This window comes from Myotis davidii, unplaced genomic scaffold, assembly GCF_000327345.1.
Source record: "Myotis davidii unplaced genomic scaffold, ASM32734v1 scaffold512, whole genome shotgun sequence".
NCBI classification, from domain to species: domain Eukaryota; kingdom Metazoa; phylum Chordata; class Mammalia; order Chiroptera; family Vespertilionidae; genus Myotis; species Myotis davidii.
Genome location: NW_006284323.1, coordinates 1,972,473 through 1,990,251, shown reverse-complemented (window position 1 = coordinate 1,990,251; position 17,779 = coordinate 1,972,473). Strand labels below are relative to the sequence as shown.

Genomic DNA, 17,779 nt, shown 5'->3' with positions numbered 1-17,779 from the left:
GGGTGGGGGGCAGGAACACCAGGTCCCAGTGAGTTGCTTCTGTTCACCAGCTGTGTGACTTGGAAAGCCCACGTGCCTTCCTGGGTCTAGACTTGAGTTTCTTAATTCCTAGAATGAAGACCAGATGAACTCAATGGCCTCTTTTAAAAAATCCATCATGTGGAACCAGAACCCCAGACATAAAACAAAAGCCCGAAGTGATGGATTTTGAAATAAAATCAAAGAGTGGATGTGTGTGTGTGTGTGTGTGTGTGTGTGTGTGTGTATATGTTTTTAAATGACACCCTTAGTGCACACAGTGGTCACTAATTTTTCTCCTTCCCTTGCCATTCTTTCCATACCTTTCATTCCTCCCAAATTCCCCAGCCATCTGTTCCTGAGTCAAATCGCTGAGCTTCCACTTACTAGCTGTGTGACCTTGGGTGTCTTACTTAACCTCTCTGGGCCCCAGCTTCCTCATCAGCGGGGGCGGGGAGGGGGGGGGAGGTTAATGCTACTACGGACCTCAAAGGGCACAATACTCATTAATGACAACCATTGCCATGATTATTGTTACTATTCCTAATAGAATGACCTCCCAACATACCTGCCGTTCTGGACTGGAAAATTCCACAAGACGATAAAGGCGGGTCGTTTTCAAAGCCTTTGATGCCATTGCTCCGCTGGGGCAGGCTGCAGGGGAAGTTCAGGTCTGGCCGGTAGTACTTCCCTGAAGCACAAATATGCACCAGACGTTTAGTTCCCTCGAGTTAGCACCACGACACTCCCAAGATCAAGGCCCACGTGAGAACCATGGTCAACATTTAAATTGTTACCACTGTGTTTCAATCAAATGCGTTCTACAACGTGGATTCAATTCGAGGAGAAAATGCTGCTTTAATGCGCACACAGTTCCTCAAATACAGGAAACTCCGGTTCCAGCCCCAGATCCCTAGACCCTCTCTGTCCTCTCCTGACCCTTCCTGAAGATGCGCTCAGACAATTTTCCTGATGAAGAGCCAAGTGTCTCCATGACTGATAGAGCTTAATTTGATAAGAATCTCAAGTTGGCATTAATTAATTAGTGAAATTTGACCCTTCCTATAGCTGAAGTGTGTCATATTGCTGATGGGGACAGAATCCATATGGCCAGAGGTGCCCTTGCATTGTGCATTGTTCAGTCAATCACTTGAGGCGAGACTGGAATCTAGGGATTCCTTGGACCCCCCTCCCCCACACCCCCCGTCCCTGGTTCACTCAGACCTGAGCTTTAATCTGACAATCAGGTGCAAATCCTGGCACCACCAGTTACTGGTTGTGTGATTAGAAGCAAATGACTTAGTCTTCTTTATCAGTTAAAGGGCAGTGGGTCTCAACCTTGGCTGCACATCAGAATCACCTGGGAATCTTTTTAAAATCCTGATTTCTGGGCCTCATCCTCCGGAAATTCTGTTTCTTTGTTACTAATGTTGTGCCCCCACCCCATAACAAAGAAAGAGAATTTCCAGAGGATGAGGCCCAGAAATCAGGATTTTTTAAAAGATTCCCAGGTGAGTCTATTGTGCAGTCAAGGTTGAGAACCACTGGTTAAAGGGGGACTGTTTGGATGAATCATTGAGATAATGCTCAGAACCTGGCTCCCGTCAGAGGTCAGTAAGAGGTCGGTCTGATCTCATTGTCAAATTATCCGTCATCCTGCAGAGGACACCACTCCACTCCAAGACCTCACCTCCTCCCAAGTCACCCCCAAACCTGGCGCACAGGGTTCTAGCAGCTTAGCTCCTTTCCTGCGACCCCTGTACACATGGCAGCGTCTACCCCTCACCAGCCCCCCCCAGCCTCCCAGCCCTTCGCCAGTGCAGAGGCAGGCGGTGGCTAGTTTGCATGCTGTGATTTTAGTTTTCATGCATGATTTTCCTGAAAGCTCCCTCCCTGGAAATTCCATTGGCAGAAACTGTCTGAACCATTGACTTTACAGGCCATTAAAAGTCTGTGCTTTTGTTGGCTACTCGAGAGCGATGAAGCGGGAGGAATGGGTAGCCCCGATGCCGGCCAGCTGTGCTCCCTGGCCTGTAAGTGATGGAGAAGCTGCCCAGGTAATGGCCAATCATCTCAGGCTTGATTTCCACCTGGTAGAAGGACTTGTGGTTGTACACGCCCACCTCGCTGCCCACCATCTCCGGCAGGATGATCATGTCCTGCAGGTGCACATGCGTTTTCACCTCCGCAGGCTTCTCCATGGGCGGGGCCTCCTTGTGGCCATCACGCAGGGCTTCCGCAGCGAGAGCTCCTTGCTCCTTGTTCCTTGCTCCGCAGGCCCAGGCTCAGCCACCACAGTGCTGGGCACTGCACAGCTACATCAGCTGCTCACAGGACCGGCCAAGCAGCTGACGGAGACCCACGCCATGGTACGTGAACTTGTGGAAGGTCCGCTTCTTCTTCTGCTCCACATCCCCCATCTTGTTGGTTCTTCGGAAAGGACCACCCACTCTTTTTAAAAAAAATGTATCTTTACTGTTGAAAGTATTGCAGTTGTCCTCCCCCCACCCTACTGACCCCCTCCACCCAGCTCCCTTCCCCTTCCCAGGCCTTCCCCGCACTATTGTCTGTCCATGGGTAATGCATATATGCATGCAAGTTCATTGGTTAATATCTTCCTGCCCCCTTTCCCTCTGAAATACTTTAGTCTGTTCCATGCTTCAATGTCTCTGGATCTTTTTTGTTTATCAGTTTATTTTGTTCATTAGATTCCACATATAAGTGAGATCATGTGGTACTTGTCTTTCTCTGACTGGCTTATTTCACTTGGCATAATACTCTCCAGGTCCCTCATTGCTGGCTCAAAGGGTAAGACAGCCTTCTTCTTTTTCTGTGTAATATTCCATTGTGTAGATGTACCACAATTTTTTTTTATCCATTCATGTACTGATGGGCACTTGGGCTGTTTCCAGATCTTAGCTATTGTAAATTGTGCTGCTATGAATGTAGGAGTGCATATATTCTTTCCGTTTTTTTTTTTTTTTGCTTTCTTAGGATATATTCCTAGAAGTGGGATTACTTGGCAGTTCCATTTTTAGTTGAGAAAGTTCCCCACTGTTCTCCACCGTGGTTACACTGGTCTGCAGTCCCACCAGCAGTGCATTAGGGTTCCTTTTTCCCACATCCTCCCCAGCACTGTTGTTTGTTGATTTATTGATGATAGCCATTCTGGCAGGTGTTAGGTGGTACCTTATTGTCGTTTTAATTTGCCTTTCTTTGATGATGATTAGTGATGTTGAACAGTTCCCCATATGTCTCTTGGCCTTTTGTATGTCCCTTCAGGTCTTCTGCCCATTTTTTAATTGGAGTGTTTGTCTTCCTTTTGTTGAGTTGTATGAGTACTTTATATATTTTGGAAATTAACCCCTTATCAGATGTATCATTGGCAAATATGCTCTCCCATACAGTGGTTTCCATTTTTATTTTGATGATGGTTTCTTTGGCTGTGCAGAAGCTTTTTATTTTGATGTAGTCCCATGTGTTTATTTTTTCCTTTGTTTCCCTTGCCCTAGGCGATGTATTGGTAAAAATTCTGCTCTGTGAGATGTCTGATATTTTGCTGCCTATGGTTTCTCCTAAGATTTTTATGGTTTCACAGCTTATAGTTAAGTCCTTTAGCCATTTGAGTTTGTTTTTGTGTATGGTGTAAGTTGGTGATCTAGTTTCATTTTTTTACATGTACCTGTCCGATGATCCCAACACTATTAAAGAGACTGTCTTGACTCCATTGTATGCTCTTGCCTTTTGTCAAATATTAATTGAGCATAATGGCTTGGCTCTATTTCTGGGTTCTCTGTTTTATTCCATTGATCTATGTGCCTGTTCTTGTGCCAATACCAGGCTGTTTTGAGTACAGTGGCTTTGTAGTTTAGCTTGATATACGATATTGTGATCCCTCCAACTTTGTTCTTCTTTATCAAGATTGCTGCAGTTACTTGGGGTCTTTTTTGGTTCTATATAAATTTTTGGAGTATTTGTTCTAGATCTGTGAAAGTAAAGGCCTTTATTAAATGCCAAAGTATTAGCTGTCTTTGCTTCTCTTTTTTCTTCAAAGAGAAGGCCCATCAGTTGTGTTATCTTCTCAAAGGCTTCTTGGATTCAGAAGATGTCAACCTGCTCCACTTAGGTTTTTTGCCTTTGGTGACACTTTGTGGTCACTGCTAGAGGCAGAGAGCAGAGCTCAGAAGACCAGGCCATGGGGCAAGGTTGGGTCCTGACGGAGTGGGGTCTACAGAATAGGGGTGCTCTGGGCCAGCACCACTGGGAAATCAGTGGCTCTATGAGGGGGTGAGTGCTTAGGCTAGAAGTGAGAAGAAATCAGGAGGAAAACTGGAATCAGAGAAGAGGCCAGCAGCACCCCCAAATGCTCTGTTGTCATTGATTAAACAGCACAGTCTGTGAAGTGCAGATGAATTAGACTGTGAGCACTCACTTTATCAAGGGGTTCTTTATCCTTTATAAAGACCCACCAGGAGTTTCCTTTAAGCTGGTAATTTCAGTGCCTTAAAATATTTTCCCTAATAGATGACTTGATCTTTTGTCTAGATGACCAAATACTCTTCCTCACATCCACCTATTGTCCTACTGTTTCTTTCATGAGATTTGGTGTCTCTACTTGACCTTGTTTCGTAGAGACAACCACAGAACTACCTCTGTGGGCTCTTAGGGGTATATTCAGTCATGATGTCACCTGCTCAGAATTTTCCTGGTGTGTGCTGGTCATCTGCCAATGGTTTTCCCAATTCATTTCCTCCTTTCTTGGCCTGCTGGGCTCCTGGAGGGATCCCTAAAGGCTGGACTAACCCAGCTTCTGTGAATGGATTTTATCACTGTGTTCATTCAATACCTTCATGTATGCAGTTAGCCTTGGCTTAGAAATTGTGGCTCTCTGTTAGGGGACAAGCACTGATACAGATGTGGATCCTCAGTACGGAGATGTTGTGGGTATGTTGTATTTCCAAGCACTGTTCATAGTCTTGGCATCCAGAGGGGTGCAGTTGGGGTGAGCAAGAGAGATGTTCAAAAATATGTCCTTTGGTTGAGAAAGATAGACAAACATGGGAGGGAAATCACCACCACAGTGAAGATAAGCTGGGAGAGATAGGGCGAGTTGATTGTGAGATAAGGCACATGCTGGCTCCTGAGGGTACAGAGACCGCAGGCCAGGGTGACTTGTTTAGAAGTCAGGGCTGCACTCACTAACCAAATATTGTGCGTGCTGCAGGTGTAAGCAGACGGGCCATGTGTCACATCAGTGGACTTGCTTACTATTGAAGCCATTCCTCCATCTTCCACAATGCGTTTGACCTAAGAGACTCATAGACAATGCACACTCTCAAACGCTTCCATGTAACCCGTACAGGGAAGATGTAGCATGCATCCCCTCCATGTGTACAATTATACGGTACCCTGGGGAATCTAGCTCAGAAACCCGGGAAGTGGTCTCAGTTGTTAGATTCATCTTGTTTCTGTGGTTAGAGGCCGCCCAGCCCTTACCCACCGTCAGGAGTGGAGCACTGCTGCAGCCACGACTTCCCGAAGATTTGGTCCACTCTCTCCCCGTGGCGCACCACCAGCACGCTTCTCCTCACTATGGCGGCCTGTGATGGAGGAAGGGGAGAATAGTTGCGGTAAGCAACAGACATGCTAAAAAATATGTCCATCCGTTGAATAGCATAGCCAAACATGGTTAAAATGTGCAATTTAACATCTGCATTAAAAGACTTCTTCAAAAACAGAAGTCACCCAACAGCTGGCCTGGGTGTGGGTGCCTTCCTTCCTTGGTCCGTAGCTACGTCCCATTTTACCACCATCATCACAGTGAAAGAGGACTAGGAATTGCAGGTTCCAATGTCTTTAATTTCTTGCACCCTTTTATCTCCTGAGCATTATCACATTATAAAGGAAACGAAAAGAAACAAAATGCCCAACTCATAGCACATTATCTTCTCTACTCTTTGGCTCTTCCAAGCCCTTATCCCTTGTCTTAGTCCATTCCAGCTGCTCTAACAGAACACCATACACGGGTGCCTTATAAGCAACAGACATTTATTTCTCCCAGTTCCAGAGGCGGGAAGTGCCAGAGGTCAGGGTGCCAGCGTGGTTGGGAGAGGGCCCCCTGCTTAGTTGCAGACTTCTCTCTGTGTCCTCACGTGGTGGAAGGGGCAAGGAGCTATCGGGTCTCCTTTATTAGGGCACTAATCCCAATCATGAGGGCTCCACCATCAGGATGGAAGCAACTCCCAGAGGCCCCACCTGTTAATACCATCACCCCGGGGCCTAGGTACAAGGCAAAGCAAGTGCTGTGATCGTCTCTTACTGGAGTGCACAGCTGTTGGTTCTGGATGCCAACACCCACCTCCTAGGGCGGAGCTCCAGGTGGAAAGCTGTCTTACCAATTTGCATATGGTGGCTCAGGGGTTGCCTATACTGATACCAGGATGCCTCTCCCCTCCAAGAATGAATATGAAAATATCCTGTCCCATTCCCTCGTCTCTACTTGAGCTGCAAGTAGTTTGCAAGGCACACAGGTGCTCCTGGCTGCTGTCTGCTTACTGACCATCTCAGAGTACTCTCAGTGCGTTGGGATGAGGGTTTGAATTCCGGGCATTTTCTTCCCTAGAAGATCCTGGAGCACTCTGACTTTGAAAAGCAGAACTTGGCAATAAGAATATTTAGATACAGTGAAAGGTCCATGGGGAATGGACTGACTGAGCCCTGGGGTCCACACAACAACACGGTTGTGCTGACTCTTTAGTCATGAGGTGCTGTATGTGTGTCCTGTGGCTGCTGCAACCAAGTGCCACCAACTGGGTGGCTTTAAACAAAATAAATGCATTCACTCACAGTTCTGGGCAATAGAACTTTGAAATCAGGGTGTCCGCGAGGCTGTGCTCCCTCAGAGGTTATAGGGGAGGGTTCTTCCTGCCTCCTCCAGGTCCTGGTGGCGCCAGCAAGCCCTGGCTTGTGGCCACATTGTTCCAATCTCTGCCTTGTGCTCACGTGGCCTCTTCCCTCTGTGTCTGTGTCTTTTCCTCTTCTGCATATCAAATTCTCTCTGTTTTCCTCTCATAAGGACAGTTGTGATTAGATTTAGGGCTCCCGGGATAATCCAGAATACTCTCCCCATCAAGACCCTTCACTCAGTCCCATATGCAAAGGCCCTTTTTCCTTATAGAGTAACATTCACAGTCCCAGGGATTAGGAACGCCTATCCTTGAGGACATTGTTCAGCCACTACATGTCCATTTTGCCAAACTTGATGCCACAGTTTTCTTTTCTTGCTGTTTGGAGGGGGCACACGCAGACCAGGTGAGAGCGTTCAGAACTCAGGAGGCGCGTGTCAGGTTTTCATGCATTTAAAGCACCAGTGAGTTCAGACACAGGCCGAGTGGTAGTTAGTGTAAGTCTTTCATTCCAGCTTCTCCCTGCCCATCAGTCTGGAAAGGGGGTCCAGTCTCGGGGAGCCCCCTGGTTTGTCTCTGCTCTCACACTCCCCACCTGGTGAGTCCAGGCTCCCCTGCACCTTCCAGAGCCTGGGCAGTTTGGGGGTGGGAACCCTGTTTTTGTCTTTGTGGCTGGCAGGTCTCTAGCTTCTGTCAGCGGCTCCTCTGCCCTGGTCCATTCTCTCTCACTGGAGACCTGGCTAATGGCGATGCCGGGCTGCCTCCCCAGCGTCCAGTGTTTTGTGCTCAGCTTTTGTCTGAACTGAGCCCACCCAGCCTGGAGGCAGCCTCCGGGGGACTGACGGGTTCTTGGGGATGGAGTTTTGGATTGAGGGTGATTCAGTCGGGAGTCTTGGTCAGGGCCCTTATTAGGTCATTCCATGGTTTATCCAGTGAGATCTATGGGCCGGGCCTGAGCCAGGTTCTGGGACACAGGATGAGCCAGATGCTGTGGCCCTGCCCTCTGAGCAGGAACGGTCTCCCAGCCCCAGGGCCTGGCCTGCAGTGGACAAGGGACATCCCGTCTCATGTAATTCTTGAAGCAGCCCAATGTGGGGGGTGTTCAGGTGTCTGCACTCCCACAAGCTTCCCAGCCTCTGCAGGCCTCAGTCTTCAGATCTGTAAATTGGGGATGGAGTGGGACTAATGCCACCTGTGCTGGTTGGGGTGGTAGTGGCTGGAATGAAAGCCTAAAGTAATGGGTGTGGCACAGAGTGGGGACGTGGAGGGACTGCTCACTCAGGCCACAGAGGCATTTGCACTGGAGAGGAACCGGCCAGGTGCCAGCTGCAGGTGCTGCCCGGCCCCTGGGTTCCTCATAAGGGAAGTCTGGGGCTCTGTCCAGAGGGATTCTGCCTGCTCCTTGGGGGCCCTGCCCGCGGCCTTCACCCCGATGCTCCCCATGCAGGTGGTGGGCTTAGAACACCCCTGCCGTGCCCCCGACCCAGGTCCTGAGGCTGCCATCACCCCCTGTCACGGAGCCTGAGCCTCCTTATCTCCCCCAGCCTGACTTGTAAGCTCAGAAGCTCCATCTTTCAGGGGCCCAGAGGGAGGGGACTTCATCAGGGTCACGCAGCTTGTAATGAGAGAATCGGGTGAGAGCTCTGGATTCCAGGCAGGGCTGTGTGCCTGTCCCTTCCCTGCCCTGTGTCCTAGCGTCTTGATGAATTACAGCCATGTGCTCCCTGTTCTTGCAGTCTCAGCAGGCCTCTCTGGAGCACAGGCTGGTTCACAGCTGTTGGGGGGTGGGGGGAGGGGAGGGTTCACCCTGTGCTGAGGTGACAGAGCAGCACGGTGCCTCAGCCCCCAAGGGGAGGGCCTCCTGCCACCCCCACCCTGTCTGTGCTTTACTCCGGGAAGCAGGGGGGTATGTGTCTATAGAACAAAAGCCGCACCCGTGAGACTGTGTCTACTCAGAGTTAATACAAAGGGCCCCACTTTACAGAAAGGGCTCCCTTACCTGTAGGGCCTGCAGGCTGCCGGCACTCCTTGGCCGTGGCGGGGGAAGGAGCTCCCCATTCCGCCTGCTGCTGGCTTCACCATCCTTTCTGGGGTTCGGGTCCATGGCCAGGCTGAAGGTGTATGTCCTGTGGGAGAGGAAACGAGGTGCTGCGTCAGGATGACATGGGAAGCACTAGTCTTGCTCGAGGTGTACACGTCCAGATAGAAGGTCACAGTGGGGATGAGTGAAACGATGAGCTCAGTGCTCAGCACGGAAAAGATCCTGAGTCAATGGTGGCCGTTTGTCACCATCTCGCCGCCTGGTCCCCAAATCCGTAAGTTGAAGTCCTGAATCTTTGGGACTTCAGAATATGACAATATTTGGAGATAGGGGGCATTTAAAGATGAAATTAAGGTAAAATGAGGTCATTACGGTGGGCCTTATAAGAAGAGGAGACTAGGACACAGACACACACAGAGGGACAACCATGTGAGGACACAGGGAGAAGACAGCCATCTGCTTGCCAAGGAGAGAGGCCTCAGGAGAAACCAGCCCCATAGACACCTTGATCTTGGACTTTCAGCCTCAAGACTGTGAAAGAATAGTTTCTACTATTTATCTGCCCAGCCCGTGGGATCTTGTTACAGCAGCCTGAGCAGACTGTACAACAATCTCTTAGAGTCACCCTCTGTAGTAGCCAGCAGTGTAAAGGTCGGCGTGGTTGGAATACAGGAATGAATGAACAGTGAACACACACATAAAGAGCTATGCAAGCAGGAAAGGGACAGGTGCTCTAGTGGGAGAGTGGGTGAAAGCAGTGCCCAGATGTTGTAGGCCATGAGGAAACTGCTACCTGTCCCGGGAGTCGATCACGGTGCAGGGGTGGGTGGGATTCATGAGCTCTGGATGACTGAGAGAAAGGACCATGGCAAACCATAGGATAAGAGGGGGTGGTGCCGGTGGGGTGCCCTGAATGAGAGGGTCTGAAGGAACTGGAGGGGCCAGAGGAGGAGAGTGACGGAGGAACAGAGAACCTATGGCCAATGGTCACACATCCTCCTGGAGCAAGCAAATGTCCGTGCCCCCAGGGGAACACTCATTTTGTAAAAGGAAAGGTCATCTTTATAAACTCAGTTTTAAAATAATCTATACTCAGAGCAGAGAAATGGGGCAGTAGCTAGAGAGGGAAATGGGAAAAAGGAAATTGTGCGGGATTTTGTTTTTAAGTAAACATGGGAACAGCATGTTTGTTTGCTGGTGGGAACGATCGGGGAGGTCTTAGGAAAAGCAGATGATGCTGGAACAATGGTCTTGGAGGGATGGGCATCCCTGGAGGGTTGGGATGCAGGCACCAGAGGCCAGTGTCTGATGAGGGAGAAGGGCAGCTGGTGTAGAGGCTGCAGGTGGGTGGTGTGGTGGTGACAGCTGGTGGACACTACCTGTCATGTTGGGTGGGAAAGAAGAATACAGTAGAACAATACATGTACCCTGACCAGGAATTGAACTAGTGGCCTGTTGGTTCCTGGATCGATGTTCAACCACTGAACCACACTGGCCAGGCTATTTCCCTGTTTCTGATGTAGCTATTAGATGTGAATGTCTCAATATCCTGCGTGTACTGCTCTGTTAGCTGTTCTGTCTCACCAATGTGTGTTTTCCTTTTCCTCCAGCCAAAACCATATTATAGATTTGTCACACATTTTTAACATCTGGTAGGGTAACTACCCTGATTGTTTTTATTTTTCCAAGTTTTCTTGGCGTATGTCTCCTGTTTATTCTTCCAGATAAACTTTTCAGCTATTCACGGAAGTTCCACAAAACAACGCCACTGGGACTTTTCCTGGAATTTTTTAAAACCTGGAAATGACTCCAGGAGGCATGACTATGTTCACATGATTCATTCTTTTAAATCACGAATGTGGTGTGTTTCTAATAATTGGCCCATTTGTTGAGTTTGCATTTCTCTTATAGAGGCCCCAGGGCCCCGAGTTCTCATTAAACCACTAGCTCCCGGGCCCCCATCCTAAGACCCTGAGGAGGAGCAGAGCCGGGAGCAGCTCAGGGGCACCTGTCCTGCATCATCTCAACCATCCAGCGCCTCAGGTCGCCTGCTTCCACACCATGGGCCACATGCCTTGGACCATTCGTCACCCTCACCGTGTTTTGCTTTAGTCAATGCATTTCTTATATTGTCTGCAACTTGTACCTTCTCTTTCCATGACGTTGCCTGTCCTGTCTTGAGCTGTAAACTCCTATGAGTGGCAACCAGGTCAAATAGAGTCAGCGTGTTCATTTGAAATGTGAGCTTTAGCTGAGCATAGGCCCAGAACACCGATATTATAGTCGAACCATTGACATTTCCCACTTCAAATGCACACGCTCTCAGTAGCGAAGGCGCTATTCATAGTGTCTCATACTGACACAGGAAATGTTGGCTGGTTTCCTCTTCCTGCAGGCGAGGTGGGGACACCCGCACCCTGCTTGTGGCTCACCGTGTAGACAGCAGTCTCGTTATCTATAAATAACATCCGTGCAATTTACAGTTAGAGACAAAATTGACTTGTTTTTGCTAGTATTTCCAGTGCAACGCAATCAAAACGACCATGGGATTGGCAACGAGAGGAGAAAGGACCTCACATTGGAATATTTCTGTTTTTTTCTTTAACTTAAAAGAAATACCTACTGGTTAACTTATACCATAGATGTGTTTAAATTCTCCCTGGCTTTTAAAGGGGTTGTGTGGATAAGGTCCCTGAATTAGTTGCTAAAGCGACCATAACAAGGTACCACAGACTGGGCGGCTTAAGCAACAGAAATTTATTCTCTCACAGTCTGGAGGCTGGATGTCCCAGACTCAGGTGTTGGCAGGGTTGGTTCCTCCTGAGGCCTCTCTCCTTGGCTAGTAGATGGTCGACTTCTCCCTGAGCCCTCATGTGGTCATCCTCTGGGTGTCTGTGTCCTGATCTCCTCTGCTTATAGGACACCAATCAGATTGCATTGGCTCCTACTCTAACAGCCTCATTTTAACCAAATCTCTTCCTGAAAGACCCCACCTCCAAGCACAGTCACGTCTTGGGGTGCCAGGAGTCAGGGTTTTTACCATATGAGTGTTGAGTGAACACAATTCAGCCCAGAATAATACCATCATTCTATCGGAGCTGCTTGCCACCAGCTCATGCTGTGGTTTTGCAAGTTACAGGCTCAGTGTTGGACACCTCTTGGCTAGAAGGTAACTAAATGTTCTCTAAGCCCTACCCCTCCGGGCCTCTCTGCTCTTGGTTCTACGATATGCTACGTGCACTGTTCTGTGTGGAGGGTTGAAAACTGCTGCGATTCAAGACTACAGTCCTCCATCACCTCTGATTCTTTTCTTCACAGTAACAGATAAACATTGTCGTGTGAATTGTTGTCAAGGAAATCCAGGCTACTGGAAGCATCAGTGTGTAGGCTGAGGTTGTTGTACTGGTGAGGGGTGCCTGATGTTTTAGTTGCCAAGCAATGAGCATCGTAGCTGCAGACTCACACCTGGAAGTGTGTCCCTGAAGGACTCCTCCCGCATCTGCTCCCAGGTGCTGGAAGGCCGGCAGTTCTTGCTGACTGGGTTGTACAAGCCGACCAGTGCAGGGGCCAAGGGTGAGCCCTGCAGTTGATGCTGTAGGGGTATTTACATCTACCCACAGCTAAGCTGGCCTCTGGACAGTGCCATCTGACCACAAGCCCACTACTCAAAGCTTTTTTTTTTTTAAAGCACAGTTTTAAAAGGCTTGGCCAGGCAGGACCCCGAGTCTGACAGCACACTGACTATCTGCCATTCTGGCCAAGAATCATGTCACAGTTTGTCTCACTGCTCCCCCAGGGAGATGGGCTGCTTCTAAACACAGCCAAGCAGATGCCCCACCGCCTAGTCTAGTACTTACTTTTCTCTCCTTTTGTTGCAGTTGTCATTAATATTTACTAATTCCTAAGGGAAATTTATCTCTGAGGAGAACAGTCCCAGAAATGTCAGGCTTAAAGGCTATAATGATTATTTTGGTTCCTGACATTAATTGTGAAGTAAAAAATGTTATAGCCACAAGCTTATCTGCTACAGGGTCTTCTAGAAACATCCAGGTTGCCAATTGCCTGGCGACAGTGAAACTCTCTGGTCTTGAGCAGGGAGGAGATCCACTGAAGGACAAGGGCCTCGGGGAGCCCCACAACCCCCGGAACTCAGTCTCCTGGAACCGGCATCTCCTCTCCTGCTGGAATAGTGTATTGGATCAGATGAGGATGGAGTTGGTACTAAGAGGAAGCAAGCGCTTCCTTAACTGTGTGACATCATCTAGCCTCTCTACCCCCTGGGTCCGAGGGTGCTCAGCCCTCTAGAGGGAGGGAGGGAGGTATTTGATGATCCCTGCAGTTCCTGGTGGCACCACCATCCTGTGATTTTGTGGTGGCCCATGGGATCCATGACCCTGTCTACACCTGCAAAATTGTGCTTCTCCCTAGCAACTGGTCTACCCGCCTGTGAGATGGCTGTGGTCATTGGTAGAAGCCACAGCCCTGCTCCCATTGGGTGTGGGACAGCTTGGAGCTGGGACCTCACAGCATGCACCTGGGGCACAAACCTCAGCCCTGGATCATCTGACTTCTCTTCCTCTGACCCAATTTCCTGATAATCTTTACTTTTAAAATGGATTAAATTCTACTTTGAATAAGTAATACATTTATAGCGTTCAAATTGTAAAAATTAAGGAATGGTTCTAGAAAGTCTTCCTCCCATTCCTGTTCCATCCTCCCAGCTTCAACCCCCACCCCTCACTGGCACCTCTGTTAGAAGTTTCTAGAGATTCCCCTTTCCAGGGAACTTTGAGACAGAGACATGCCTAAAATACATATCATGCATGTATATGCATAGCCAAGTATGTTTAACTTCATCCTTTCTCCACAAATGGTACTATACACACTGTTCTGCAACTTACCTAAGATGTTTTTCAATTTACTTAGGATTACATAAAATACTTCCGCATGACCATTTCAAAAAATTGAACTATTGTATTGTGTGGATGTACCCAGTTTAGCTCACTGGCTTATTTTTAAATTTAGTTATCTCTTCCATAGGCAGCTTAGGTCTTGGTTGAAAGCATACACACACCTTTTCCCAGTTATCCACTCAAATGCCCTTTAGGTGCTGCTGTGAAGAGATTTTGCAGATGTGATTAAAGTCCTTAATCAGTTGACTTTAAGTTAATCAAAAGGGGAAATGTCCTGGCTGGGCTTGACTTATTCAGTTGGAAGGTCTTTAAAAAAGGCTTAGGGCTTCCCTGAGCTCAGAGATTCCAAGTAGCAGCTGTGTCTGCAACTGCTCATCCACCTGCCCATGCATGATACGTATTTATATGCAAGTTTACTGGATTGTCACACCTAGACCACCAGCTTTCGCTCGCCCATGGTTTCCAGGCAGCTGTGGGCTCCTTCCCGTCCCTCTTGCCTGCCCTTGCTTGGTCAGTCACAACAATTGCACAAGGAAATTCCCTGTAATAAATCCATATATGTACATGTACATACATGTGTGCAATGTATGTATATGTTACAATACAAATAATATAAGCAATATAACAAAATATAAATTATATTATAAATAATTAAATATTACCTATAGACTAGTACAGGGGTGGGCAAACTTTTTGACTCGAGGGCCACAATGGGTTCTTAAACTGAACCGGAGGGCCGGAACAAAAGAATGGATGGAGTGTTTGTGTGAACTAATATAAATTCAAAGTAAACATCATTACATAAAAGGGTACGGTCTTTTTTTTCAATAGTTTTATTCATTTAAAACGGGCCGGATCCAACCCGCGGGCCACAGTTTGCCCACGGCTGGACTAGTATATCTCTCTCTCTCTCTCTATCTATCTATCTCTATCTATCTATCTATCTATCTATCTATCTATCTATCTATCTATCTATACATACACAAGGTGAGGCAAAAGTAGGTTTACCGTAACGAAAATAATACAATAATCAATAAATAATAATCCAAGAATAAACTCTTGTTTTGCATACTCACAACTGTAAACCTACTTCAGCTCCACCTTATATAATATAAAAATTACTGTTAAACCGTAATAGAAATATGGATGTTAAAGGTGTTGCTGGTGAAGACTCAGAAGGAGTGAGAAACACATTATAGGAAACTGAAGGAAGGGGTGTCCTTATTATGTAGTGGAAAAAAGTTTAGTGAAATTGTCTGTGGAAAGCAGAACCTGTAAGTGAGGAAGTTGGTTATAAGGACACATCCACACAGTGTGTTAAAGGTGTGAGGAGAGAGAGAAATTGAGGGAAGAATCTCTCTCTCTATATATAAAGTGGTAATATGCAAATTAGGCCGGGACACTGTAATGGGTCATGACCAGACAGGAGGAGGTTGTGCCTGCAGGTGAGGCCGGAGCGGAGACGGAGACGGAGACAGACACAGGGGGGCCTGCCTGAGCTGGTGCAGCGGCTCCGGTGGCCTGGAGCAGACACAGGCAAGGGGATGGGGGGGTGGCCTGGGGTGGAAGTCAGGTGCGGGTCCCGGCCACCTACAGTGTGGGTCCGGCCCAACTCCTTCAGTGGCCCACAGGGTGCCTCCTCGCATGGTGGGAGGCGGGGCGCCTCCTCGTGCCATTTCAATCGTGCGCTGGGCCTCTAGTTGTTAAAGAAGAGGAACCAGTACTTAGTGATTGTGAAAATCCTCAGACTCTCAGGTAATGTTAAAGATGCTAAAATTAAGAAATTCCAGCCCTGCCAGGGTGGCTCAGGGGTTGAGTGTAAACCCATGAACCAGGAAGTCACAGTTTGATTTCTGTTCAGGGCACATGCCTGGGTTGTTGGCTTGGTTACCGGTAGGGGGTGTGCAGGAGGCAGCTGATCAATGATTCTCTCTCATCATGGATGTTTCTCTCTCCCTTTCTTACTCTGAAATCAATAAAAACATAAAACATAAATTCCAGCTGAAGTCACGAGGAGTGACTGACATTAATTGTGAAGTAACTACTCTAAGGAAATGAATTCTGTCAACAACCATGTGAACTTGTGGGAGGACCCCCAGCCTGAGCTGGGGTCCGGCCCAACTCCTTCAGTGGCCCACAGGGTGCCTCCTCGCATGGTGGGAGGCGGGGCGCCTCCTCGTGCCATTTCAATCGTGCGCTGGGCCTCTAGTTGTTAAAGAAGAGGAACCAGTACTTAGTGATTGTGAAAATCCTCAGACTCTCAGGTAATGTTAAAGATGCTAAAATTAAGAAATTCCAGCCCCGCCAGTGTGGCTCAGGGGTTGAGTGTAAACCCATGAACCGGGAAGTCACAGTTTGATTTCTGTTCAGGGCACATGCCTGGGTTGCTGGCTTGGTTACCGGTAGGGGGCGTGCAGGAGGCAGCTGATCAATGATTCTCTCTCATCATGGATGTTTCTCTCTCTCCCTTTCTCTCTCTGAAATCAATAAAAACATAAAAAATAAATTCCAGCCGAAGTAATGAGGAGTGACTGACATTAAACTACTCTAAGGAAATGAATTCTGTCAACAACCATGTGAGCTTGTGGGAGGATCCCCAGCCTCAGATAACCCCCCTGCCCCAGCCAAACCTGACTGCAGCCTTGGGAGCCTTGGAGCTAAGCCATGTCCAGACTCCTGACCCATGGAAACTGTGGGATAATACATGGATGTGGTTTAGCTGTTAAGGACATGACCACACAGCAACAGGAAACTAATAATGTACCGAAGGACCCTACAGTTTATCCATTGGATGGAAGGATGAGTAAAACCAAGCACAGGACCTCTGATGGTAATTTATATCCATAAGAAGGAAGTGGTATTGTGCAGTCTTTTGGGATTACGGTCTTAGAAGCCATTAGAGTAATCCATGTTTTCTGAACGTTACCAGCAGAAAACCACGAATCAGCCAGGACACTTACCGTATCCCTGCAGGGAGAACGTTGCTGGCACAGAGAAGGCAATTTTTACCAACGATGGGATGGTCGGGAAGCAGGCCAACACTGTGCCCACTGTTTTCAGGGGGACGCTCTCGGGCACTAACTCAGAGACCGTTGGGCTGCCACTAGAGGCGACGCTCACCTGTGCTTCACCCAGGTGTCACACTCGCTGGCCCGCTCCGTGTAGTTCTCCGGCAGGAAGCCCCGGCAGCCGGTCCGCTGCGAGATGCCGATGGCCCAGCCCTCGCTGGCTTCCTCCTGCTGAGTGGGGTCCACGAAGATGTACTCGCCGGGACTTAGTGTCAGCTCGTCCACATTCTGGGGCTTGTACTGAAACAGGACCCGCAGGGTCTGGGAGAGAGACAAAGGTGGTCATGGCTCCCGCAAGGACGTGTGCTGGGAAGGACGACTGTAGGAGGCTCACTGCTCTGGCTTTCAGGCTGCCTGGGGGGCTGTGTCTCCAAGACACTCCCCAAGCCTTTGTCTAATGACAGCGCAGAATATAACAAAACACAGCATGGAATTCTTTGGATAGATTTAGAAATGAATGTTGGTGTCTATCATCTGTCTATGCATGTATGTATGTATGTATGTATGTATGTATCTATCTATCTATCATCGTTCTCTCATCCATCATCTCTCTACCATGTCTGTCATCTCTCTATCTGACCATCTTTCCATCATTCATCTATTCATCTACCTACCTACCTACCTACCTACCCATCTATCTTTGTGTTTATGTTTTATATGAAAGACCTCAAAGTATAATCAGACTTTTACATCTACCTTCCTTTCTGTGAAGTTTCTTATAGCTTCTCTTACAACATGGAACGTGGTGGATTCATTCATACTTATTTTGTGTGTCCGTAAGGAGCACTGCATGGTTTCCATTTGGATGAATCAACTTAGTGAAAGTCTTTGCCA

The 17,779-nt window shown here is 48.1% G+C and overlaps 1 protein-coding gene and 1 pseudogene across 1 annotated transcript in view; both read right to left on the bottom strand.

Annotated features, from left to right (window-relative positions):
- UBASH3A (ubiquitin associated and SH3 domain containing A) overlaps nucleotides 1-17,779 on the bottom strand; it is a 40,923-nt gene that overhangs the window by 11,516 nt on the left and 11,628 nt on the right. Inside the window, exons 6-9 of the mRNA XM_015569078.1 lie at nucleotides 16,998-17,206; nucleotides 8,923-9,049; nucleotides 5,519-5,618; nucleotides 587-709 (exon numbers count right to left, since the gene is read on the bottom strand). Of these exons, the coding sequence (XP_015424564.1) occupies nucleotides 587-709; nucleotides 5,519-5,618; nucleotides 8,923-9,049; nucleotides 16,998-17,206 (559 nt within the window). The remainder of the gene's footprint in view (nucleotides 1-586; nucleotides 710-5,518; nucleotides 5,619-8,922; nucleotides 9,050-16,997; nucleotides 17,207-17,779) is intronic.
- Nucleotides 1,985-2,464, bottom strand: LOC102762959 (annotated as a pseudogene).